Source organism: Natator depressus, chromosome 4, assembly GCF_965152275.1.
Source record: "Natator depressus isolate rNatDep1 chromosome 4, rNatDep2.hap1, whole genome shotgun sequence".
Taxonomy (NCBI): domain Eukaryota; kingdom Metazoa; phylum Chordata; order Testudines; family Cheloniidae; genus Natator; species Natator depressus.
In genome coordinates, this window is record NC_134237.1 from 29,551,279 (window position 1) to 29,577,133 (window position 25,855).

The 25,855-nt window shown below is 39.6% G+C and overlaps 1 protein-coding gene across 1 annotated transcript in view; it reads right to left on the reverse strand.

The window, feature by feature from the left end:
- The window catches only part of CENPE (centromere protein E), a 74,624-nt gene that overhangs the window by 19,278 nt on the left and 29,491 nt on the right, over window positions 1-25,855 (reverse strand). Inside the window, exons 21-34 of the mRNA XM_074950691.1 lie at window positions 25,122-25,299; window positions 24,401-24,555; window positions 22,020-22,334; window positions 19,237-19,548; window positions 18,876-19,034; window positions 18,190-18,402; window positions 15,200-15,358; window positions 13,606-13,827; window positions 12,071-12,229; window positions 9,408-9,629; window positions 8,060-8,209; window positions 7,041-7,262; window positions 4,051-4,200; window positions 3,558-3,779 (exon numbers count right to left, since the gene is read on the reverse strand). Coding sequence (XP_074806792.1) covers window positions 3,558-3,779; window positions 4,051-4,200; window positions 7,041-7,262; window positions 8,060-8,209; window positions 9,408-9,629; window positions 12,071-12,229; window positions 13,606-13,827; window positions 15,200-15,358; window positions 18,190-18,402; window positions 18,876-19,034; window positions 19,237-19,548; window positions 22,020-22,334; window positions 24,401-24,555; window positions 25,122-25,299 — 2,838 coding nt within the window. The remainder of the gene's footprint in view (window positions 1-3,557; window positions 3,780-4,050; window positions 4,201-7,040; window positions 7,263-8,059; window positions 8,210-9,407; window positions 9,630-12,070; window positions 12,230-13,605; window positions 13,828-15,199; window positions 15,359-18,189; window positions 18,403-18,875; window positions 19,035-19,236; window positions 19,549-22,019; window positions 22,335-24,400; window positions 24,556-25,121; window positions 25,300-25,855) is intronic.

The following is a 25,855-nucleotide window of genomic DNA, read 5'->3' on the forward strand; positions in this document are numbered from 1 at the left end:
TCCCTGTGCAGCAGCCGCCCAAGCAGGCTATCAATTGCCAGGCAGTTCAGCTGTCCCTCCCCACACTGCCATGTGCTGCTCCTGCCCTCTGCCTTGGAGATGCTCACGGGGAGAGGGGTGCTAATGTTGGGGTAAAGGAGTGGGAGGGGGACACCCTATCTTCACAGAGCAGGGGAGGGACACAACAAGGCTCAGGACAGAGGGAGCTTGCTGATCTACTTAAAAAGGCAATGTCCTCAGAGTGCGGTCAGCGTACTTAAAGGGGCAATGCGCGTCTCTCACACACTCGGTGCGTCTCTCTCTGTCATGCTGTCTCCCCTCCCTCAATTTGTGCTGCCTTGTAGAGTGTGAGGCTACATTAACAACAACGTGTTAATCCTTGAGGGTTCAGCCAAGTGCTAGCTCATCATTTAGCAGTAAGGCATTCCCTGGGAAATATCCCACCCTCTTCCATCCTCTGACTTCACCACCTCAACCAAGCTTCACAATCATCTTTGCTGTGTACAGTATTAAATTGTTTGTTTAAAAGTTATACTGTGTATATAAAATAGAGTCTTGTCTGGCAAAAGTTTTTTTCCCTGGAAACTAACCCCCACTATTTACATTAATTCTTATGGGGAAATTGGATTCACTTAACATTGTTTCGCTTAAAGTAGCATATGTTCAGGAACATAACTACAACGTTAAGCGAGGAGTTACTGTATACTTGTGCTTTGGATTAGAACAGTTCTTAGCTGCAAGCATCCTTATTTCTAGTAATGTCTCCTCTACCTCCCTGATAGGTTGTCCTCTCCTCACCTACTGAGTGCAGCTCAAATATTTGAAAGTTGACACTGGGGACATTAGTCCTACCAACCTGACAAGTGATTCCAAAGCTGTATAAGATGCTTAAACCAGAGGAAAAAAATTGGAAACTTCAGTCTGTTCCTAGTATGAGGTCAGGTCTCAAAATGCGATTCCCCATCCCCCAACGTATCAACACCACCCAGAGAAAAAAGGAATTAGCTTAACTTGAAGTCTTTATTGAGACAGCTTTCAGAGTAGCAGCCGTGTTAGTCTGTATCCACAAAAAGAAAAGGAGGACTTGTGGTACCTTAGAGACTAACAAATTTATTTGAGCATAAGCTTTCGTGAGCATCTGATGAAGTGAGCTGTATTTATTTATGCTCAAATAAATTTGTTAGTCTCTAAGGTGCCACAAGTCCTCCTTTTCTTTTTATTGAGAGAGTTAACTGGCATTGGGCAGGATGGATTGGTAGACACATTTTACAAGAAGTTAGTAAGTAAGAATTTTTCCACTCATATTAACTCCACTAGTCTTCCAGCATGGGGTGTAGTGATGGGGGCGGGGAAGTGGAAGGAGGTGTAAAGAAGACCTAGAAAGTGATCCCTCAAGAGCCATGAGGGATTTAATTGAGGCCCACCTGATTAGAGAACCCCTCTCACAAAAAAGAGGCACCTGCAGATGTTTGAAGGTTGTCCTTGTAGCACCAGACAGCCACACTGTGGCCTTGCATCATTTCCACTAAGTCTGAATTACATGTCCTTTGTACAGTAGCCTTTGCTGCCCATTGTTTCCTGATGCTTTGTATGCTTATGCTATACAACACCCAATCCATCTGCCAGTCAAAGTTTACCAATGGCTTTACCTTTTGCACTGTAGGTGATAAACAAATACTGATTTCTTGTACTTCTTGGTATGACTGAGTTAAACATAAGGGCGTGAAGAGTATATAAAATGTGTCAAACTTTTGAGGGGATTTTGGACCAAGAAAAAAAGGTAGGCAACTTGCAGTGAAGTGCTGGAATATAAGCAGTCTGGCAACTAAGATTTGAGGGTCTGCAGTGACTCTCTGCAGGCATGCCTCAGAGTTTGAACAGTGCTCAAACTTTGCTTTCCTAGGCTGGCCTGCCATTTTAGAGTGGAATAAGAATCCAGTTTTGATTTAATTTAATCTTCAACTAACAAAATGCCAATGGAAAACAGCTGTAAGTAATATTTTGACAACGTAAAGAATTATACAAATGCTAAATGTTCTACAAACAAGACTGACTTGTATCCCAGGGATATAGTGAGAAGTACTAATCACTATTTTACAGATGGGTGATGTACGGCAGTGGGACAAGGCAAGTTGCCCAAGGCCCTACAACAAGTCAATACCACCCTGAAGTTCCTGATTCGAGTCACATATTAATCCTATTGATCATGTGTTCTCTCCAAGTGGTCTTTAAAATGTCTTTACTTTAATAAAAATAAAAAACATTTATAGTGCAGTATTATAATTAATCCTCCGAGACACTGCAAATAAGTATCTACATAATACAACCCAACTGACTTAAAATAGACTTCATTAGGTGGACAGGACACCTCAGAAGACTAAACAGGATTCCAGCATGCCTGCTATTATTGACAGAAATCAAGGTGATGTCATTAATGATCTGAAGTTATTACTGAACACCTATCTGGTGGTCTGACCCTAATTCGGGACAAACAGTATCCACACAATTTGTATTCATAGATTAAAGCCAAAAAGGATCATTGCGATAATTTAGTCTGAACTCCTGTTTAGCACAGCCCGTAACAAAACTTTCAAAATAAGTCAAAGTATATATTTTAGAAAAATACCCAATCCTAATTTAAAATTTGGCAGTGATAGAGAATCCACCAGGATCCTTGGTAAATTGTTCCAATGATAAATAAATCTCACTGTCAAAAAAGTTATGCATTATTTCCAATCTGAATTTGTCTACCTTCAGCTTCTAGCCATTAGATCATGTCACACCTTTCGCTGCTGGACTGAAGAGGCCATTATTAAATATTTTTTCCATATGTAGGTCCTTATAGACTAATTGATTCACCCTTTAATCTCCTCTTTGTTAAGCTAAATAGATGGGCTCCTTGAGTCTATAACTATTCTAACTGGCCATCTCAGTAGAGGGCCCGCAATGAATGTTTGCCCACGAAAACTGAAATAGCCTCATTTTAAAGAATGGTCTCTTCCACAACAGTGATGGGAAACTTCTGCCTGGCCAGTATGTGTTTTGTAGATGAAAGAGAGTGCTTTAGCTCCTAGTACTACACATCTGCCACTTATAAACACTAAACTCACTTAGTGAAAAGAAATGAAGTGAATATAAAACTCACTGGATGTTTTAAAATCAATTTAACTTCTGTATATTGCCCTATTCTGCAACTTAAGTGAATACCTGAAAATATAACCTCAAACAAAGTATTTCTGAAAGATTATTCATAAGCACATTTCAACACACCTTACCATATCAGTGTATAAACTTCAAGTTCACGTTTCATTGTAATGGACGCTCCACATTTCCACATACCTTAAGCCTACCACACATTTAAGTTATCACCAATCCTTTCACTCAGGCATTGAGCCCTAGATAAAGATGAAAGCATCTCTAACTACTGCATTCTTAAAAGCACAATTACTATTAACATAGGTATTGGTGTCAGATGCCTCTAGGCCTAACGGGAGGGCTGCAAGAACAAAACACAACACACTTAAATGTTTTTACACTTTACTCGACACTTGCTGTACCTTCTCATTGCTTTCGTGAAGGTCCACCTCGAGTTTGTTCTTCTCTGCTCTAACAGTCTCCAGCATGTGCTGGAGTTTGTCTCTTTCTGCTGTTAATGAGGAACTCTGTTCCTCCAGTTGCTGAATACGTTCATTCTCGCCCTCTGTCTTTTCTCTCAGTTCACTCAGCAATTGATTCCTTTCACCAGAGACTAAGTTTAGTACTTCATTCAACTTTTCTATCTATTAAAAACATCAAAAAAAAGAATACATACAACTTTGTAAAAACCAAACCAAGTTACAGTATCCCCCAAATTTACCACTCTAATAAGCTACAGGAAATGGCACTGTGAACAAATTCAGGCAAACATTCAGTCATAACATCTAACAATAGGTAGAGTGAACAGGAGTTTTATCTCTAGTAAATTATAGGAAGTAACGTAGTGGATAAATGTTCTTTATCCTGGAAAGGAAAGCTAGGCAGCAGTCCTTGCTTTCTTGGCATCATACTTGCCTTCTCTTTTAGTTGTGTTGTTTCTTCCGTTAGTTTTTCTTCAGTCTTCAACAAATCCCTTTCCCTCTCTACCATCAAGTTCTTCTGGGTATCAGCCTGCTTTTCCAGCTCCTCATGTAGATTTTCTATTTCTGCCTGAATTTTTACAGACTGAAACACAAGAATTACATGATGATATTTAAGAGACTTCCTTGTAGTCTACCAGTATGGAACTACAAAGAAATAATTGTGCTCATTTTAGGGGTTCTGAAAGAGAAAAGTCAGCGTACTGATTAAGTCTGCTGTTTGGAAACCCTGAAAATTCAGTTTATTCTCAGCTGACACCTCCCACCCTAAGTTCCTCTAGGAATTCCAAAAGGACATTGACTCATCTTGCAAATACAATCCTAGCTAATTTTGCAAGGCAAGTGAGGACAGGGATAGTGACTGGAAAAGAGTATGCCTAGACTAGGAAGGATGACAGATAAGAGGTTACTTATCCAATTGTTCTCTGTAAGTATCAGAAGAGATGAAAAAAAATTCTTGATAATTTTCTGTTAGTCGCTTCTCTAAATTCATTACAAAAGTGGATAGTACCGCTTCCACATGGAATTTGAAGGTTGTTACTGGAAGCTCTAGGACTAAGTCTTGGCCTTCAACTCAGTCACCAGCATTTGTAGGGCAACATCTTGAAATTAAATTAACTAACCTTATGGCATCTATATGTTTAAGTCTGAAATAGTTATCTAAAAGGAATTTGTTACAAACTGTATTCTGGTCATTTGCCAGACCACCCAGTTGGGTTGAAGGAGAGAAGCAGGATAAAATCATATACGAAATTTCTCATTCTGATGCACAATTTCTCTTTATTCATCACTAATGGGAAGTAGCAAGCAGTGATTCCCAGAAATGGGGTGGGAAGGTTAACAGGCATTATGGTGGAACAACAGGTAGAAACAGAAGTGCCCCACATACATAGCAAAACCTTTATAATTTAAGAAATAATCTGTGAATGAATCCAGTAGCCCCTTCCTAACAAAGGATGCATCTACAAAGGAATTGAAGTGTACTCTGCAAAGTCTTTCTTGGACCATGCTCCGACACCCCCTACTTCCAAAATGCCACTAGGGACTCTATATAGGGAGTCCTGATTCCAGGGATGTTTTTCCAGATGCTTACAGATACATACCAACTGGTGTAGGATTTCAATTTCTCACCTGCAGCAATGCCAAGGCCCTGGCCTTTCGGATAGAATGAGATCAACGTGCTACAATTGTCACATGTGCTCAATAGGTTTGATATATATTTTTGGAGCTTGTGGCATAAGAAGGCCCTCTTATGCCACAAACTTCCAAAGGGGTGCAAAGGACTGGAACAAAATGGGAGAAATATTTCACAGGAATTGTGGAAAGAAGAATTTATTTTGGGTCAAAAGATTTCTGGAGCTATGACAATCTTCCTCACAACAGAAGCAGTGTGGTTTTGATATAGATAGAACTTATTCTACACCCTGCCATTAGGACTAGAGAGGCTAGGCATACACTTGTCTAATCCATCATCTTGACAACTGATTTTATGGGGAGTCTGATGTGCCTACCTAAACGAACACTGCTAGGACCTGTTACCCACCTTCTACAGTTCTTGGTTATGGGACTCCAATCAACCATCCCAGAGAAACTAGTGTAGCTGACATCACCAGAACTTGTTTATTACAATAACATATACAAGCCAGGTTCCCACTGAGCCAGGCACTGTACAAACAAAGATTTGTTTCTCCTTAGCCTAGAAACAAAATACGACCAGTTCAATGAACAAAGTTTCCTGATTGAGTTCTGTCTAGGTAGCATAAAGCAACAGTGAGCCAAAGCTAACAAAATTCTTGTGCTCAACACCCCATTTTATTAACACTAGGTAGCACAGACCCAGATGAAGAAGGGGTCCCTGCTTCTAGAGATCTGATCTTTTCTGCAGGTGCAATGGATGTTTCTTGACTGTCTATCAAACCCAAACAAGTGCCTTCTAGGCCAGTGGAGGAATTCAGCTCTCTTTTCTGTATCCTTTATGTGAACTGCCTTGAAAGGCAGCAGATTTGTCTTTGCCCTGTAAATTATTTCCATTTCTAGCAAGAGGCTTTGAACTGTGGTTACACCCTGGTTTTGGATAGAAGATAAACTGTTCATGCTTTGATATGATAAACTAATCTCCAACAGGATGTAGGAGCAAACATGTCCTAAAGGCAAGTTATTCCATAACTGCCCCCAAGTCATCGTTTCTTGTACCTTTCTCTGAAGCAATAGGTACTGGCCACTGTCAAACGGCATACTGAATTCCACTGGCCATTGGTTTGACCTCATCTGGTTATGTCTATGTTTTTATTCATACACACATCTGAGAGCAGTTAAACTGATCTAAAAGGATGTGTACTTGAGCTTTTGTACGTTAGTCTTCCAGGCGTGCTCCCCATCCTGTGACACTTGCTTCGATAGTAAGTTGGAAGGGAATGGAGTGACAATTGGATTGGCTGTCAGCATGTTAGTTGTTTATACCTGTAATGAACTATTGGATCTTTTTGGTAAAAATTTTACTACCATGCTAAAGATGTACAGAATCATGCCTGTTTTCACCCTGGGTGAACTGCATAGATGAGAAGCATTACCTGTTGGTCATGAATAAGGAGAGAAGCTGTGCAGCTGCAGAAGTGTTCATAAACATCATTTCAACACAAACCTTAGCGTATCACTATATTTTCCAGTCTATGTCTCACTATAATGGATTTTCCACAATTTTACATACCTTAAGCCTGCCACACCTTTAAGTTTCCACCAATGCTTTCACTTAGGTATTGAGCCCTAGATAAAGATGAAAGCATCTCTAACTACTGCATTCTTAAAAGCACAATTACTATTAACATAGGTATTGGTGTCAGATGCCTCTAGGCCTAATGGGAGGGCTGTAAGAACAAAACACAACACACTTAAATGTTTTTACACTTTACTCGACACTTGCTGTACCTTCTCATTGCTTTCGTGAAGGTCCACCTCGAGTTTGTTCTTCTCTGCTCTAACAGTCTCCAGCATGTGCTGGAGTTTGTCTCTTTCTGCTGTTAATGAGGAACTCTGTTCCTCCAGTTGCTGAATACGTTCATTCTCGCCCTCTGTCTTTTCTCTCAGTTCACTCAGCAATTGATTCCTTTCACCAGAGACTAAGTTTAGTTCTTCATTCAACTTTTCTATCTATTAAAAACATCAAAAAAAGAATACATACAACTTTGTAAAAACCAAACCAAGTTACAGTATCCCCCAAATTTACCACTCTAATAAGCTACAGGAAATGGCACTGTGAACAAATTCAGGCAAACATTCAGTCATAACATCTAACAATAGGTAGAGTGAACAGGAGTTTTATCTCTAGTAAATTATAGGAAGTAACTTAGTGGATAAGTAAAGGAGTACTTGTGGCACCTTAGAGACTAACAAATTTATTTGAGCATAAGTTTTCGTGAGCTACAGCTCACTTCATCGGATACATTCAGTGGAAAATACAGTGGGGAGATTTATATACACAGAGAACATGAAACAATGGGTGTTACCAAAGCAAAACTATTTCCCAATGTTTATTCCCCCCCTACTGTTCCTCAGACGTTCTTGTCAACTGGTGGAAATGGCCCACCTTGATTATCATCACTACAAAGGCTCCCCGGCCCGCACTCTCCTGCTAGTAATAGCTCACCTTACCTGATCACTCTCGTTACAGTGTGTATGATAACACCCATTGTTTCATGTTCTCTGTGTATATAAATCTCCCCACTGTATTCTCCACTGAATGCATCCAATAAAGTGAGCTGTAGCTCATGAAAGCTTATGCTCAAATACGTTTGTTAGTCTCTAAGGTGCCACAAGTACTCATTTTCTTTTTGCGGATACAGACTAACACAGCTGCTACTCTGAAACTTGTCATTAGTGGATAAATGTTCTTTATCCTGGAAAGGAAAGCTAGGCAGCAGTCCTTGCTTTCTTGGCATCATACTTGCCTTCTCTTTTAGTTGTGTTGTTTCTTCTCTTAGTTTTTCTTCAGTCTTCAGCAACTCCCTTTCCCTCTCTACCATCAAGTTCTTCTGGGTATCAGCCTGCTTTTCCAGCTCCTCATGTAGATTTTCTATTTCTGCCTGAATTTTTACAGACTGAAACACAAGAATACATGATGATATTTAAGAGACTTCCTTGTAGTCTACCAGTATGGAACTACAAAGATAAACAATTGTGCTCATTTTAGGGGTTCTGAAAGAGAAAAGTCAGCATACTCATTAAGTCTGCTGTTTGGAAACCCTGAAAATTCAGTTTATTCTCAGCTGACACCTCCCACCCTAAGTTCCTCTAGGAATTCCAAAAGGACATTGACTCATCTTGCAAATACAATCCTAGCTAATTTTGCAAGTCAAGTGAGGACAGGGATAGTGACTGGGAGAGAGTATGCCTAAAGTAGGAAGAATGATTGGTGAGAGTTTGCTTATCCGATTATGGTCATGTCTATGTTTTTGTTCAGACACACACCTGAGAGCAGTTAAACTGATCTAAAAGGATGTGTGCTTGAGCTTTCGTAAGTTAGTCCTCCAGGTGTTCTCCCCATCCTGTGACACTTGCTTCGATAGTAAGTTGGAAGGGAATGGAGTGACAATTGGATTGGCTGTCAGCATGTTAGTTGTTTATACCTGCCCACAAAGTAACATTTGGACGCAAAGTATGGGTGACACACCTAGTTTTGCATTGCATCTGGCAAGAGAGCGCATGTCCTCAAAAGAACATTCTGGAGACACACCCTGATGAGTCCCATTCATAGGGCACTGATGCACAGCACCAGCAATCCCAATTGCTAGAGACAATTGGCTATGGATGTCCACTACTAGGAAATAACTGATGTAATAAACTATTGGATCTTTTTGGGAAAAATTTTACTACCATGCTAAAGATGTACAGAATCATGCTTGTTTTCACCCTGGGTGAACTGCATAGATGAGAAGCATTACCTGTTGGTCATGAATAAGGAGAGAAGCTGTGCAGCTGCAGAAGTGTTCATAAACATCATTTCAACACAAACCTTAGCATATCACTATATTTTCCAGTCTATGTCTCACTATAATGGATTTTCCACAATTTTACATACCTTTAGCCTGCCACACCTTTAAGTTTCCACCAATGCTTTCACTTAGGTATTGAGCCCTAGATAAAGATGAAAGCATCTCTAACTACTGCATTCTTAAAAGCACAATTACTATTAACATAGGCATTGGTGTCAGATGCCTCTAGGCCTATCGGGAGGGCTGTAAGAACAAAACACAACACACTTAAATGTTTTTACACTTTACTCGACACTTGCTGTACCTTCTCATTGCTTTCGTGAAGGTCCACCTCGAGTTTGTTCTTCTCTGCTCTAACAGTCTCCAGCATGTGCTGGAGTTTGCCTCTTTCTGCTGTTAATGAGGAACTCTGTTCCTCCAGTTGCTGAATACGTTCATTCTCGCCCTCTGTCTTTTCTCTCAGTTCACTCAGCAATTGATTCCTTTCACCAGAGACTAAGTTTAGTTCTTCATTCAACTTTTCTATCTATTAAAAACATACAAGGAATACATATTGTAATTTTGTTTGGTTTACAAACTTTCATATAAATAGTACCCCCCAAATTTTACCATTCAGGTAAAAGTTACAGGAAGCAGCATGGTGAACAGATGTAAACATTTAGTCAAAGTCTAAAAATAAATGTTACCTCTCTTTTTCTTTATAAACACATAACCAAGTTGCTACACCAGATTACCCTTTGAAATTTAACTAAGATTGATAGCCCAACAAAAACATTTACACACAGTGGGCAAGGCGTTTTTCTGTGACTTAATGTCTTTGCCATATTCTAAAGGAGACACAAGGTTGGTGAGGTAATCTTTTATTGGATTGACTTCCTTTGCGGGGGGAGAGAGAGAGACACACACACAAGCTTTTGAGCTTATACAGAGCTATTCTTCAGGTCCTTCAGGTTCAGAAGTCAGTCCAATAAAAGGTATTACCTTGTTGGGAGAGACTTGGACTTGACATGACCCACCCCCAGTCATCTTGTATGCTCAGCCACTATAAATTAGAAACAAAAATCTATAGTCAGGAAAATTTGGCCTTGGCTTAGGCAGATAAAACAAAATGCCAGCTGCAACATTACTAAGAGGGATAGATACAACTTGAGTTTCAGCAAGTTTTTTACTGGTGTCTGTGAGGGTTTCTTGGTGGAAGTTGCTTTTGAGGATAAGTAAAAATTATGAGGTTTTGCTGTTGCTAGGGAAATAGCCGTTAGGGGTTATTTTGAGAAATTAGAGAGAATATTTGAAAGATTAGGGAGTCACAATCTACTGCTGATTAAAATTCCTACCCTGAGAGTGCATCCCACCAACAAGCATACAAGTCATAAAAATAAGCAGACCTTGAGATGTTTTAACAAACTTTGAAAAATGCAAAAGATATATGAGTAGGCAGGTCCTAGGCACGTGAACCTCTGTATAGTCATATTATGTAAAATAATTGGTTCATATTTTTGAATAGGTACGTTTCGAGTAAAATAATTGGTTAAGGTACAGATAAAAAAAACTCTCATTTTAATTACACAAGAATCAGAAGAAAAGTTTGTTGGAATTTAACTCTGGGAGACAGCTCAAGAACAAACTGCTAGACCTCTGATACACTGCATGACACCACACTTGTGCAGAAGCCGGAGCCCCAGACAATTTGATCCTGACTGGCCATCAGGAGAACTCCGTCCGCTTTACGGAGTTGTGATCATTGGAATGCTTGGCATGTGTATTCTGTTGCTTAATTGCTAATAAATATAGATTAAGGGTATTACTGTGTGAAGGCTCTTTCACTGTGAAAAGGTCCCACTAACCCATAGAGGGCCACTGGACCTGCGGAAAGGGGAGGGGCTCTAAATTGTTCAGGTAACCACCTCACCCACCTTTTCTCTCTAGTAACCATGTTGGTTCCAGGATATAACACCACTGCATATTCTGAAGGAATGAAGTTTCAGAATCGAAAGGAAGGAGAAAAGAGTCAGATACCCAAGTTCATGTTCAACTGTTTTGTACTGAACTGATCTTTTTCGGAGTGTTTCTCTCCTGTCCATTGTCCTAACCACATCTGACCTCTGAGGAGCTAACCAGAAGATATCACCCTTGCTGCAGGATACAGACTCCAAGTAGGAAGCTGCCAAGTAGGTATACTTCGCTACAGACAGTCACTTTGAACTCTCAGCACCATGACATTTTTACCTTTAAAAAGAATGAGGGCTAAGTACTTCCTATCTCTTGTTCTACAAGGTCCTTTGGAAACAAAAGTTCCCTTTTGTAGGAATGGATGTATCTTTTGTGAGCATGAGCACTGATGCACTGGCATCTGATTGCCTGCACTATAATTACAGTTTTGTTATGCTTTTGTTCAATCTTAGTCTTATCTTTGAGGACGCAGTCAGAATAGAAACTACTAGATGACACAGGATGAGAGTCCTTAAACACCAGGAAGATATTTTCCCTGGGATAAGGGCCATTCTTTTGTCTGGTTTAACGTTAGACACTACTTTTTTCCTCTCTCTGAAACTTCTTGTAAGCAACAGATTTATTTATATTTTTATATATGGCTAAGAAACATAAGAATGAAAGTTTTCATTTTTGTGCTTCTTAACCAAGTTCCCATAGTTCATGTCATCTGTGGGTGACACCTCAATCATTTTCATGACACACTGACAGCAAACTCAGGATTTGGATCTTCCTATATGAGTAAGCAGGAAGAGTTGCCAAGGTATCAGGATGAAGACAGTTGTGAGGCAGATATTCAGGACTGCCCAGCATCCAGCCAGCTCCCATTGTCCTGAAAACATGCCAAGGACTTTTGAACCTTGCCCATAAGAAGTTCTTAGTACTAGCAAAGATAACCAAAAAGCTACTTGTCCAGTATGTTGGGTAAGTGTTCTTTATCCTGGAAAGTAGTCCTTGCTGTCTTGCTACAGTACTTGCCTTCTCTTTAAGTTGTGTTGTTTCTTCTGTTAGTTTTTCTTCTGTCTTCAACAACTCCTTTTCTCTCTCTACTATCAAATTCTTCTGGGCATCAACCTGCTGTTTCTGACATTTCAGCTCCTCCTGTAGATTTTCCATTTCTGCCTGAATTTTCACAGACTGAAACACAAGACATTACATGATACTTATAAAGTGACTTCGCTGTATTCTATCAAATTGGAACTATAAAAAAGGTGTAAGCACAACTGTTCAAGGGTTCTAAAAGAGAACATACCTATTAAGTCTGTTATTTGAACATTCAGTTTAGCCTCTATCGATACCTCCCACCTCTAAGGATTCCAAAAGGACACGGGTGGCTCTCTTTCTGGAAATGTAATCCTTGCCAACTTCAAAAGGCAAATAAGAACATAGATGTGCAATTAAGACAGACTAGTAAATTTGGGTATGAGGAGGTTGCCCTTCAGATGGTTTTCTGAATATAATAGAAGAGATCGCTGAGTCCATGCTTAGTGACCACAGCAAGAATTTTCTCAAGCTCAATGTTCTAAAGCTGGGTAAGTAGCAAAGAATCCCACAGGGTACACTTCATGGAACAGGTATGTATGTACTTACAACTGCTGTTCTATTAAGATCAATATCTGAATGGAAGAATAATTTGATTACTTGGGTCTATGTACTTGCACCTGCAGTGTGTACAAAAGTATTTCAGCGCTTTAAAGCTTGAAGCCATTAAGATCCATCAGGAGTTCTAGTCTGCTACCCTACTGAAATACTTGGGATACTCCAATTCCCCAAGTAGTCAGGATACTAGCATTCCTGTTATAATCAGTGATTCCAGTTCAGTCTTTGGTAAGTTTACTTAAAACCTACATTCCTGACCAGAGTTTACTGAACTTATAGAAAATAGCTTCACCTTGTAAATGATGAAAATCAGATTCTGAAGTTAATGGAAGCAAAACAACAAGCCTTTCACGAATACCTGCTTCCAGACAAGGTAGGATTGATGAAGCCAGGTACAACACAATCACAGATGAAATAGAGCATCAGCTTCGGCACCTGCTGCATACATATGCTGTGCTTTGAGAGACCATGGCATTGTTTTACTTCTAATATAGAGGGGGGAAAATGTGTTGCCAATTGGTTTCCTTCCTTGGACTAACCTCCCCTAATCCAACTCAACCTGGACTGAATTATCCAGGAGCTCAAATCTCCTGTTACCATTAAACATGGATTGTTCTACATAGTTGTATTCAAAGTTAAATGCAGAATCACTGTTGCTATATGCTGTTATAGAAACTAAGTGTGTACTTCTAAAGTTTTAGGAACATTTGTTTAACAGGTAGAAGAACATGCCTAAACACTGCTGCCAGAGTCAAATCTTCATTGCCCTCTGGTGACCGCAAAACACAACCTGTGGTAATTGTGGGAGCGAACCTGGCCAAGAGTCAGTTTCAGGAATTCAACTGCAAAACAGTTTAAACCACTCTGAACATTTGCAAGTAAATTTAAGCCCCAAAGAGAGGTTTGATACATACCCTCTCTTTGTTTTCCTCTATGTCCGCCTTTAACTGGTCTCTTTCTGCTCTAACACATGCTAGAATTTGCTGAAACTCATCTCTCTCTTGAGTAACTGAAGAGGCCTCCTGCAGCTGCGGACATATACGTTCATTCATTGTTTGTTCTATACGTTCTTTTTCCGCTAGTAGTTTGTCATGTTCACAAGAGACAAGAGTCAGGTTTTCAGATAGCTGAATGACCTAAAAGGAAAACAAGAATTGGAATGATCATCAAGGGTATAGCACACAAAAAAAGCTTCATTAAATTCTGTGATTACTTTAAGTGAGAAAAGCTTTTTTTCGACCTAATATACCGATTCTGTTACGAAAAATCCATGTTTGGTGCACACTTCATAGGAATGATCTACCGGTAAGTTCACTGGCTTGTTACCAATAGTGTTTTTTATACCCTATTAAATGAGACATTTCCTTTATTATTAAACTTTGATAGTAAAATAAAGCAACATTTGACAGACTTCATCACAGCCCAATAAAAGTTTTCAATAGGATTTATTTGAGTAATTTATGGGTGAAAAATCAACAGTCCAATTTTATGGTCACATGAAAGTGGTTTATGGTTAGGCTTAGAAGAATTCAATTTTTTATATTGACAGAAGTTTATTTTAAGCATGTTTTCAGTTTTTACTGATTTAAATTTTCATAGTTTCAGGAAATTGTGGGGTATGTGTCAGACAATAGTGTGGAGGATCAGTTATTTAATGACAGACGTTGAGATTCCAAAAGCTAAATCTTGAAACTTAAAAACAAGTTGCCAACATCACGTCAATATATACTAAGTAAATAACCTTAAATCAAAGTAATAAGTTTTCAGGCAACATTCGTCTTACTTTACTTAGCTGTAAATTTTGATTATTGAAGGTTTTTTTTGTTGGTTTGTGTGTGAAATAGATGTTTACTAACATTTACTGATAAATATCTAATCCATCCAAGCCCATTTATAGTTTTTCACACTACTGTCAGGCTTTATGCTAGTGAATATTCAGATATTTCAGATTTCATTTTACCACATTAGATATATGCATCAGAATTTAAAAAGCTCCTAGAAAGTTGAGATTGTCTGTGATAACCTTAGAATTTGAGGCTCAAAAAGGACTTTTTAAAGTAGTTTAAAGAATATTTACTAATATGTAGGCAATTGATCTAGAACTACATCAAAAAATTTCTTCCAGATAGTTAAGAAAAAAATCTAAGCCTTCTCATACATATTAAGGGTGAAATCCAGGCCCTTAGTGAAGTCCATGGGAGTTTTAACATTGACTCACATGGAGCCACAATTTCACCCCAAAATTGTTAGTTACATTTATTTACTACAATTCCTACTCAATTTGTAGCTGTGAGGTTAGTTATATTAGGTTTTCACTGCCCTTTACATTTTTCAGAACTATTTTATTTTGTTGGACAGCACCCAAAGTACCATGTTGGGAAAAGACATATTTTAGTGAAGTTACAAACTGAAATTAGGATTCCACAGATCATAAATTTGCTATATACAAGTCTGCAGAGAACACAGAAGGCAGTGTTAAACAAATTTTTAATATAAGTTACATCTTACCTTCTGCTTCAGATCATTAATTGTTTTCCCTAGTGTCTCTTGAACTTTGGAGAGTTGAGTTTCCTTCTCGGAAATATTTCCTTTCAACTCCTCGATAGTTTCCAGATGCTGTTTGAGAGAGCTGTAAGCATTTCTCAGTTCTTCCTGCATCTCTGCATTCTTTAAGCATAGGACATGAAAAAAAGATTTGTTGTAAGTGAACATTAAGTGTCTGTTCAAAAAAAAACTTACTATCCCAGTGTTCATAAAGATACTTTAAATTCTTTTAATACAGTTTTAAAATTGGACATTTCTTACTATTGTAATTGATTCCTGGATAGCCTCTCTGAACTGGTCCCTCTCACTTTGGAGAGTCTCTCGTGTTTTCAGATCATCTCTTTCCTGTGCTACAGTTTTTGTTTCCTGACAATTTTTGTTTCCTGAAGTTTGAGCGCTCTGAAAACTTTTTTCCAGATTTATTGGTTTTCAATTCCTCTATTTCATGCAGCCTCTTCTGAGTGCCTCTACTCTTCTTTCAAGCCAAGTATTTGTCCCTGCTAAGAAGACTTTTGTTGCAGCTGTTGGGTTTGTTTGATTTTTTTGTTTTATTCAAAAAGAAAAAAGTCAAAGCAATTCTTTAACAACTCATTTGGAGAGGTCAAAGATTATAATATTTGTATATTGATTGGATGGACTATTTAACTTTCATTTATGGCACTGAATGTGACAATCAACATTTTGAATCTCTTAAAGATATTAAATCTTTATTGCCACGTATTTTTCTTAATGGAGTCAAGACATTTATTCATAAACCAGGTAAGTTTTTCTATGACAACTGTTTCAGAAAGGAAGAATCTAAAATTACAATTTTTAAAAACAGGTTGGCTGGTCGTGTATTTCTGGCAATACTGTATACACATTTACATCCCCCAGAGATGGATATGATATAGATGGCATCTCATTCACATCCACTTATACTTTACTGTAGAGAAGATGAGTGATAAGAATGGATTTATTGATGAAACAGTTTAGTTTTTTAAGGTCTAGAACAGGGAAAAAAAACCCACTAGTCTTTTGGGATCCAAGAAGTACCCAGAATACAATCTTTTCCCCGTGAGCTGGCTGGGGACCTCCTCTGTTGCTCTCAGTTTCAGAGACCAAACTTTGTGAAGCAATATGTTCTTATGAGTTGGGTCACAAAAGGGATAGAGGAGGTGGGTTGGGAAAGTGGAGGGAGGTGAATTGGATAACATACCCTCCATTACTGTGCTGAGCATCCACTTGTCTGACAATCTTTCCAAACTTTCAAAGAGGGATAGGGGCTTCCCAAAGGGAGAAAAGAGATGTGGTTGGGGTACTGTCCTCAACTGAGCAGTCAAAATTATTGCTTCATAGTCAAAAAATGTCTGGTGAGAATTGCCTCCTGAAGATGATGCTGACTTGTGACATCAAGGAGGCCTAGACCATCTCTTGGCAGCATCCTGTGACCTCTGCTGAAAGGAAGATCTAAAGTAAGGTTGAGGTCCAAACAGTTTCCTCTTTGTTGTTGGGGTGCAGACCCCAATGGATAGAGTCACTTGGGAGCTTTTAAGGTGGGCATGGTGTCATCTGTTTTCTGAGATGAGACCCTTCAAAAGGGAAAATCTTCAGTTGTATTTTGCCAAGTGCTTTGAAATTGTAGCTCGAGCATTGAAGCTTACGAAGGTGGGTGTACTTCAGAAGCATCCAACAAAACCAATGAACAAGGTGGCTGGAATGTCAGAGAGGTGATCGGAGCTGGCAGTGCTAGCAAAGAACTTAACTGTTCCTACAAATGTTGAGGGCACTGACGGTGCTGCCAGTGCCAAACACATTGCAGCTGCCATTGCGGGTGCAACATGGAGAGTCCAGTAAGGTAAGGCACAGAAGATTCGCGGCATTCAGTAAGGCCTATGGAGTCAGAGGCACTAAGATAAGAAGGTGTTCAGATGACATTGCTAGCTGTGCTGACAGCGTCTCCATCGGGGGTGCTGAAGAGGGACCTCATAAAAGGTGAAGACACCAGTCTTAAAACAGCCCCCTGAAGGAGGCAAAGTGTATGGTATTGCCCCAGGTGGAATTGGTGAGTGACTACGCCTATGAGAAGGCGTTGATACTGCACCAAAGGACTTGCTGGAAGCCTTCTTATGAAGTGAAGGCTGGGATTCAATTGCCTGTCAGAGTTGGAAGGATGCTTGGAACACTTTGAGGCGGTCACTGAAGAGGACAAAAAGCAGCACTTGTCTCCAGATTTGTACTTTGAATCCGGAGCAGCTGCAGGGGCACTGTTGAGTTAGTCTTCTCATGATCAGGGTCCAGTTCTGAAGAGGGATGAGTTGCCCACTTCATAAGAGGAACTTTGAGGTAGAAATCCCTCTGTTTTTAAGTTCTGGTAGGGAAGGAGGTACAAATAAGGCCCATCTCCCTCACATGCCCCTCACCTTGACAAATTAAGCAGCTTCTGTGCTTATCTGTGACAGAAGGCCACACACATAGGCATGCTGCTTAAAGACTTGGGATTTTTTCCACACCAAACCCAGCAGACTACCTAAACTAACTTTGCTAACTTATACCACTGAACTAACTATCCACAAAAAAACAAGATTAATTGAAAGCTGGTGAACCAAAGCCAATAGTTACTGGGAGGACCAACTTTCCCTATGAGCAGTGAGAAAAAACAGAGGGAGGTGGCAGACATGTCCCTTTTATGCCCTTGGCTCAGCACATGAGCAGAGCAGAGCAGAGCAGAGGCACCTCCATTACCTAGTGGAACTGCTGGCAAAACTCTGACTTGATGGAATTGGGCACATGTACACTTACACTGGAATGTATATGTGCACAATTACTTGGAGAACAGTTAACTCCTTTAGAAGGAGAAAAAGGTCTTGTGTTTTGAATGCTGTTATTACTCTTCAAATAAGAGATTAAATAATATCAAACGTTAGCTAAATTTGGAAAATAGTTATTAGGAAATCAGACTTCTCAATAGTTACCGGTGAAGTGCATTCCTCACACTGTTTCTTTTCCATTTGTAGACTCTCCAACTTTTGCTGCAATACGGTCTTTTCTTGGGTAAGAGACAGGATTTGTTCTTGTAGCAAAGGAAGTTGATCACTTTCTTCCTGGTGTTTAATATAACCTTTTTCTTCAAGGAGTTGGTCTCTCTGTAAAGTGACTTGTTTTAGCTCTTCAGTCAGCTGCAAAATCTAAAAAGACAGGGTATCCAAAAGAATACCATTCACTCAAAGACTTAGAGAAAAAATTAAACATGAACGACATTTATTCACTCTGCTATTTAATACCAAGGCAGGAATTTGACCCCAACGAATGATAAAAAGACCTGGACCACCTTTCTTTTACACCTCAGTTGCTCAATCACCTTCCACAGCCTTACCTCACAGTTTAGCTAACAGATGTCCTACTACTACTACTACATCTCGTTTGAAGACCTCATGATTTGAAGAATATGGGAAGAGCCAGAGGAGCAAATAGTAGAGGTTCAGCTCCTAGAGGGAGCTCCCTTCTTGATCCCAGTTACTGACTAGAAGGTTTCAAGAACAATGGTTAAGATGAGGAGATTGTGCAAGATAGGCATTGGCGGCCTATTTTCACATATCTAAAATTTTAAACCAAGTTGTGAATTGACAGTGTTATTTTCAAATTTGATTTGACATCTTACCTTGAGCTCTAGCTCACCAACAGTTTCTCCTAGAGAATCTTCAGCATTTAGAATCTCAGATCTTTTCTCTGAAATATCTTTCTCCAACTCCTCAATAGTCTTCTGGTACTGCTTGAGAGAGCTTTGCGCATTTCTCAGTTCTTCCTGTGCCAGGATGTTCTTTTGCACAGAAGGAGAATTATACATGTCAAAATGAACTCATGACATATCAGTAACTATTCTGTTGGAAGAGGTTTTATTACAGGTTCCTTTTCCATCTTTTCCCCCACCATTCCCTATCTTTCAATACTATTTCTAGGCATTTCTGTAGCGTTCCGCACTGCTGCACAATTATTCATTTTGATTAACATCAGTTTCTTACCATTGCAATTGTCTCCTGTATATCCTCCTTGAGTTGGTCTGTCTCACTTTGAAGGGTTTCTTGTTTTTGCTTCAGGTCATCTCTTTCCTGGATTAGAATTTTGACCTCTTCTTGACTTTCATGGAGTTTCTGAGCAATTGCCAGTTTCTCTATCCTCTCGGCCTCCATTCTAGATTCATTAGTTTTTGATATCTCTTTCAGTTGCTCCATTTCACTCAACCTCTGCTGAGTTTGACTGAGCTCTTCTTTGACACCAAGAAGTTGTTCCTGCTCAGCAGTCTTTTCTTGCAATTCTTGGATCTTGCTGGAGAGCTTTAATGTAAGGAAGTCCAAGCATATTAAAGGTTATAATGGAGAGTCAAATACTGTGTTCAAACATTCTTCCCCAACCCTGTATGTATTTGCCTTTTAATAGAAAGCATAGCTTTCATTAACTGACAATTGAGTCCTGTCCATCCTAGTTCCTGGATTACATTCTTGCCCAATCTAAATTTAAAAAAAGTGCATTCCTGTACATGACATAATGCATCAGTTTCAGTGCCAGAAGTCCACGATTTAGGGCATGGTGTCTGGACACATTAGTCTGCTGAGCTTTTTTTGGCTATATAGAAATTACATCTATACATATCTTTATGCCACTGACCATTCTTTTGGCAAAATTCCCCCTCTTTCTACGATAGCATACTTTTAGCAGTATAATAGGATTATGGATTTTAGCCATGTAGGGCACTAAAGTATGCACTCATTCTCAAGTTTGAGACCTTAGTTTCTATTTTTTTTTTTAACTAAACAAAAACCAATTGTGTAGCAGGTAGAGGCCCAATTCTGTGAGGAGCTAAGATGGCTCCACTCTTTTCAACTTTAGTGGGAGTCAGGGTGGAGGCAGGGAGGACGGGAGACAACTGCTTAGCATATTGCAAGATGGCCTGTCCACACAATCACGTTAAAGATGAAAATATTTTAAAGGAAAGACTGTGGGAAGGGATGGGAAGAAGAGTATGGTATATGAAAGAGGAAGCAGATGTTTCATCTCTGCCACTCAATCTGTGTGACATCATAGTCCTACTGCACAGTCTTTCCCATAAACTTCAACGGGATATTGACTAACAGACTGCTTTGTAGTGAGGGCTTACAGAGTGTTTAATATGTAGTAAAAAAAAAAAAATCCATTCACCATGAAATACAGCCACAGTGCTAAAATCATGGTGCTACTACACATCCATGTAAGCACCCATCCACTGGCATTGGTAAGCTGCACTATTGCACACTTACCTTTTCATGACCTTTGTCATAAATATAAAGGGAAGGGTAAACCCCTTTAAAATCCCTCCTGGCCAGAGGAAAACTCCTCTCACCTGTAAAGGGTTAAGAAGCTAAAGGTAACCTCGCTGGCACCTCACCAAAATGACCAATGAGGAGACAAGATACTTTCAAAAGCTGGGAGGAGGGAGAGAAACAAAGGGTCTCTGTCTGTCTATACGCTGCTTTTGTCGGGGATAGACCAGGAATGGAGTCTTAGAACTTTTAGTAAGTAATCTAGCTAGGTATGTGTTAGATTATGATTTCTTTAAATGGCTGAGAAAAGAATTGTGCTGAATAGAATAAATATTTCTGTCTGTGTATCTTTTTTGTAACTTAAGGTTTTGCCTAGAGGGATTCTCTATGTTTTGAATCTAATTACCCTGTAAGGTATCTACCATCCTGATTTTACAGAGGGGATTTCTTTACTTCTATTTACTCCTATTTCTATTAAAAGTCTTCTTGTAAGAAAACTGAATGCTTTTTCATTGTTCTCAGATCCAAGGGTTTGGGTCTGTGGTCACCTATGCAAATTGGTGAGGCTTTTTACCAAACCTTCCCCAGGAAGTGGGGTGCAAGGTTTTGGGAAGTATTTGGGGGGAAAGACGTTTCCAAACAGCTCTTCCCCAGTAACCAGTATTTGTTTGGTGGTGGTAGCGGCCAATCCAAGGACAAAGGGTGGAAAATTTTGTACCTTGTGGAAGTTTTGACCTAAGCTGGTAAAGATAAGCTCAGGAGGTTTTCATGCAGGTCCCCACATCTGTACCCTAGCGTTCAGAGTGGGGGAGGAACCTTGACAACCTTATTTAGATGGTCTGGTTTATCAGTCAGGTGGCTCCAGTGGCTAAGCCTGCTTGGATCAAACCCTTGCAAAATTGTTTGTATTAAGAGGTGAGGAGTTTAATAAAGTAATAGGCTGTAGCAGTAAAGCTTTACTAAGTTCATTTTCTGCCTCTTATGCTGTGCACAAATCCAAATGTGAGGGAGAAGAAAGGCAAAAAGTTTTACCCTATTCCCCAGATATCTGCAGAACTTGTTTGGGGAAGGAAGAAAAAGGTATACAAGCCTAGTGATTCATTTACAAAACAAAAAAAACCCCAAACAACTGTATAGAGTGTTTAGGAGACAAATCTAAGTTGTTGTTAGGTAAACAAAACAAAAAACTCCATATTTCAAACCAAAACACCTTGTCTATTGATCACAATATACTCTATGGTAGGCCTTCAGCTAGTAAGAAAATACTTTCCAGATTATTACATCTGTTTTATCCAATTTTAGCGTTCAAAAATAGCCACAGTACCAGCAGGTCAGGTGCAGTAAAGGCCTTTGTGAAATACCCAATTATTATAGAATCTTCTGTCACAGATTGTGGAAGCTATTACAGATATATTTGTGCAACTTCAGTTTAAGAGTTTCTCAAGGAGGACTTTACTATGAGTGAGTTGTTCAGTGACTATTCCATAGAAAAGGTGGAAGGCACTAACCTCTAGTCTCACATTGTCCACAATAGTTTTAAGCTTTTGGGCTTCGTCAGAAAGATGTTCTACTTGGTGTTTCATTTGCTCACTTTCTTCAGATGCAGCCAACAATTTTTGCTCAAGTTCTTCATGGTGGCCTTTGAGCTCTAGGTACTCCTGATCAGCCTTTACATACTTCAGTTGGGTACTGGCTAGGTCTTCTTTTGATATTCTGATTTCTTCAGTCATGCCTTGAAGTCTAGCCTCCTTATCAGCCACTTCAGAGAGCAGCTTCTCTCTTTCTGATGTTAATAAACACAACTCCTCTGATTTCTCAAATATCTGCCAAGGGAACCGGAATATTAGTGCATGTGCTACAGTAGCTACATCCCCATATGCAAAGGCAAGACATGAAAATAGGCTGATGAAAGCTGGATCAGATCCGTAAGTGGTTAGGAGACTACGCTGTACCCAGGCAACAGCCAAAACTAAAAAAAAAAAAAAAAAAAAAAAAAACTGAGCGAGAACAAATACAAGAATGGGGTCTAAAATCTGCTGCTTTCAACTCACTTCTCTAACCCCCTATAAATTCCTTGGGCTGCCCCCAGATATATATTTTAAATATCTTTAAAACATGTCTCTCTTAGGGTATGTCTATACTACCCACCAGATCGGCGGGCAGCGATCGATCCAGCGGGGGGTTGATTTATCACATGTATTCTAGACCCGATAAATCGACCCCTGAGCGCTCTCCCGTCAACTCCTGTACTCCAGCGCCACGAGAGATGCAGGCAGAGTCGATGGGGGAGCGGCCACAGTCGACTCACCGCAGTGAGTAGGTCTAAGTACGTTGACTTCAGCTACGTTATTCACATAGCTGAAGTTGCGGAACTTAGATCGATCCCCCCCTCCCCCCAGTGTAGACCAGGCCTCAGAAATTTAGGCTGATATTCTTAATTAAAGTCTCCTCTATAAATATTCTGTTAAAGAGATATGCATACGACAGATTTTATAGGTACAAAAGCCTATTGTTATTCTCTAATTTGGAGGACTTTTTGGTAATCACTGTGCTATTAAAGTTTGAAGACTTTTTGGGGTGGGTGTTTGTGATCAGGATTCTACGGAGGAAATGTGCCTTGGATATTTTTAAGTCCATATTTTGGCATGTAATTTTAGTAAGTGTTTGAAGATAAAGAAGTCCTTAGAAAAGCCATGTAAAAATAAATTCCCTGAGCTATATTTAAGGGAAGGTTAAGCAATTGAAACCTGCCCCGAGACTTTGCTTTAACTTCAAAAATTAAATATTTCATTCCTATCTAAGACAGTGGAATCCTGTTCAGGGCCATGAATGGCATGTCTAAGTTTAGGGTACTAAGCCAAAGCTCCAAATCCCACCTCAACCCTGACCTGGAGTGGTCACCTCTAAGTCGGATTGGGCAGTCCAATGGTTTTATGGATTACTTACAAGTCACTAAAATGTGTTTTAGAACTTGGAAAAAACTGGATGACTTCACATTTAAGTTTTGAAATATAAATATTAAATATTTTTTTATAAAAACAACCAAACGTTATCTATTTGGTTGATTTACCTTTGTTCTAATCAAGGTTTGGGCAATTTTTGACAGTATGACTGGATATCCAGTAACCTTCCACCAATGTACCAAGCCTCTAAAATTCAGTATAAAATAGTAAGAGAACATCTGAAAAAAGTAAGGCTTGTCTTAAGCTCAAGAGCCTCCCTAGAAAGTTTCAAATACTTGTCACCAATGTATATATTAAGGCAGTCAGCACATCCTTAATATTTTTAAAATATATGCAGATCATTTAAGCAGCAGCATGCATGCACAGATGACTTGTTACTTTTTTAAGATCTTAAGAGAAATATACATGGGAAGGGGTGAGTGTGTGGGTATAGAGTGTCACACACTTCATAGCTTCCATAGGAGGAGATCGTTGCACACCACAGAGCCTCCTTGCATCCCTCAGTTGCACCCCACAAGCCTGTGTGCTGCTTTCTATCCCCCTCCATTTCAGGAACATCTTGTAACTCCCCCACATCTCTTCCTTCCAGGGGTTCTGTTTCCCCCCTATTCTCCGTTCTTCCCGTACCCAGTGTCCCCCCAATGCCAGCAGGTCTGTGCACACTTATTTCCACTTCTCCCCATCCCCCCACTCCTCACAATGGGCTCTATATGTCCCCTCCTTCCCCAAAGCTCCCCTCCTGCAGGGGGATCTGTATGCCCCAGTTGTCCCCCATTCTCCCTTCATGTCATGGACTATATGCATGCACCCATTCCCCCACCCCTTTTTTCTGTCTGGGAGATTAATTCGACAGTATCTGTCTGTATGTAGTGTACGGCCTTCATAATCTCAGCATATTATTAGAGCAAGAGGTTTTGAATTTTTACCTGTTTCTGTAGCATCTCAACTTTATCAGGTAGAGATCTGAATTCTGATGATGTATCTACTTCCTTTCGTAAAACTGTGTTCTCTTCTAACACTTTATCCAATTCATTTTTTAAATCAGCTATCTTTCTTTCCAATTCCACAAGAGACAACAAATCTAGAGTTTGAAAGATTTACATTAATAAAAAGCTCCAAAGATCCACTTTGATTGTTTAATAGGCAGAAGATGCACACATTGGTTGAGAGAACATTACCAGGCTTTAAACAGATTTACGTTTTGGACCGATTAAAATGAGACCTGTTGACAATGAAGGAGGAGGTCAAGCCGCCAATTAGTTATTTTATCACTACCTGTTTGGATCAATCCCAGATTATTGTAAAACAGCTTCTCCCAAATATAAAAAAAAGTTAACTTCACTGTTTATTGCAGTATGTAACACAAAAATCCCCTGTCACATGAAGTGAGTGGGAAAAGCTGAACATAAGAATGTTTTAAGCAGTTGATGTGTATCAGAAAAAACAGTGGTCCCAAGCTGGTGAACAATGAAACTTCTAAATGCTTGAATGAAGTAAAAAGCTCAATAGCTCTTGCTCTATACCTTCCCCTCCCCTCTCAAAACCCCCCAAACTATTAACGTACACTTTTATAGGTTACTATGTCAAAACACTGTGAAATGGGGAGATCTACAAAGTCATTCAGAACATCTTTTTTTGTAACGGTACCTTTTGGAACTTTACCCTCCAAGAGCAAGGTTAGCTTTGTGTTTTCTTGAAAAGCAGATTGTAGCTCTTTCTGTAAGTCAACTTGCATTTTTTTGTAGCTCACTTTTCCTGCTTCTAATTGCCTTTGATACAATTGAACATCCTTTTCCATTTGCTTGTAACCATTTAAGAGCTCATTCTGTATGAAAAAAGAGTAAGATTATTCTAGTCACAGAAGTACTGTGACAAATTAAACTAAGAATTTAGTAGTAAGCAAAGCTCCTTTCGCCATTGCAATCTCTCAGAATTGTCCCAGTATTATCCTCCCCACATATCTAGCTGGTCATTAAAGTCTTGTTGCTTCTTCATCAACTCTTAACAAATATCAGGTCTTTCTTTATGTACTAGCTACTAATGCTTGCCTTCCATCTGGATTACCGTAGCCTCTTCTCCAGCTTGATACCTGTATCAGTCCCCTCAACTTTGTCTGAAGCATTCTGAGCAAACTGATCTTTCAGGCCCAGACCACCTCAATCCCCTTTAAAGTCACTCCATTTGTTTATCCTGCCCCTTACAGTATCTTGTCCTTATCCTCACTTTCAAATCTCACACCTTTGACTTCACCTTCTTATATTCCTCCCCTTTGCTCCACCACCAACACCAGCCTACATCTCCCATTCTGTTCTTTTGCTTTCTTTCATCCTCTCCCAAGCATGGAGCACCCATCCAGCCGCAGTGTGCCAGGCCTCTACCCT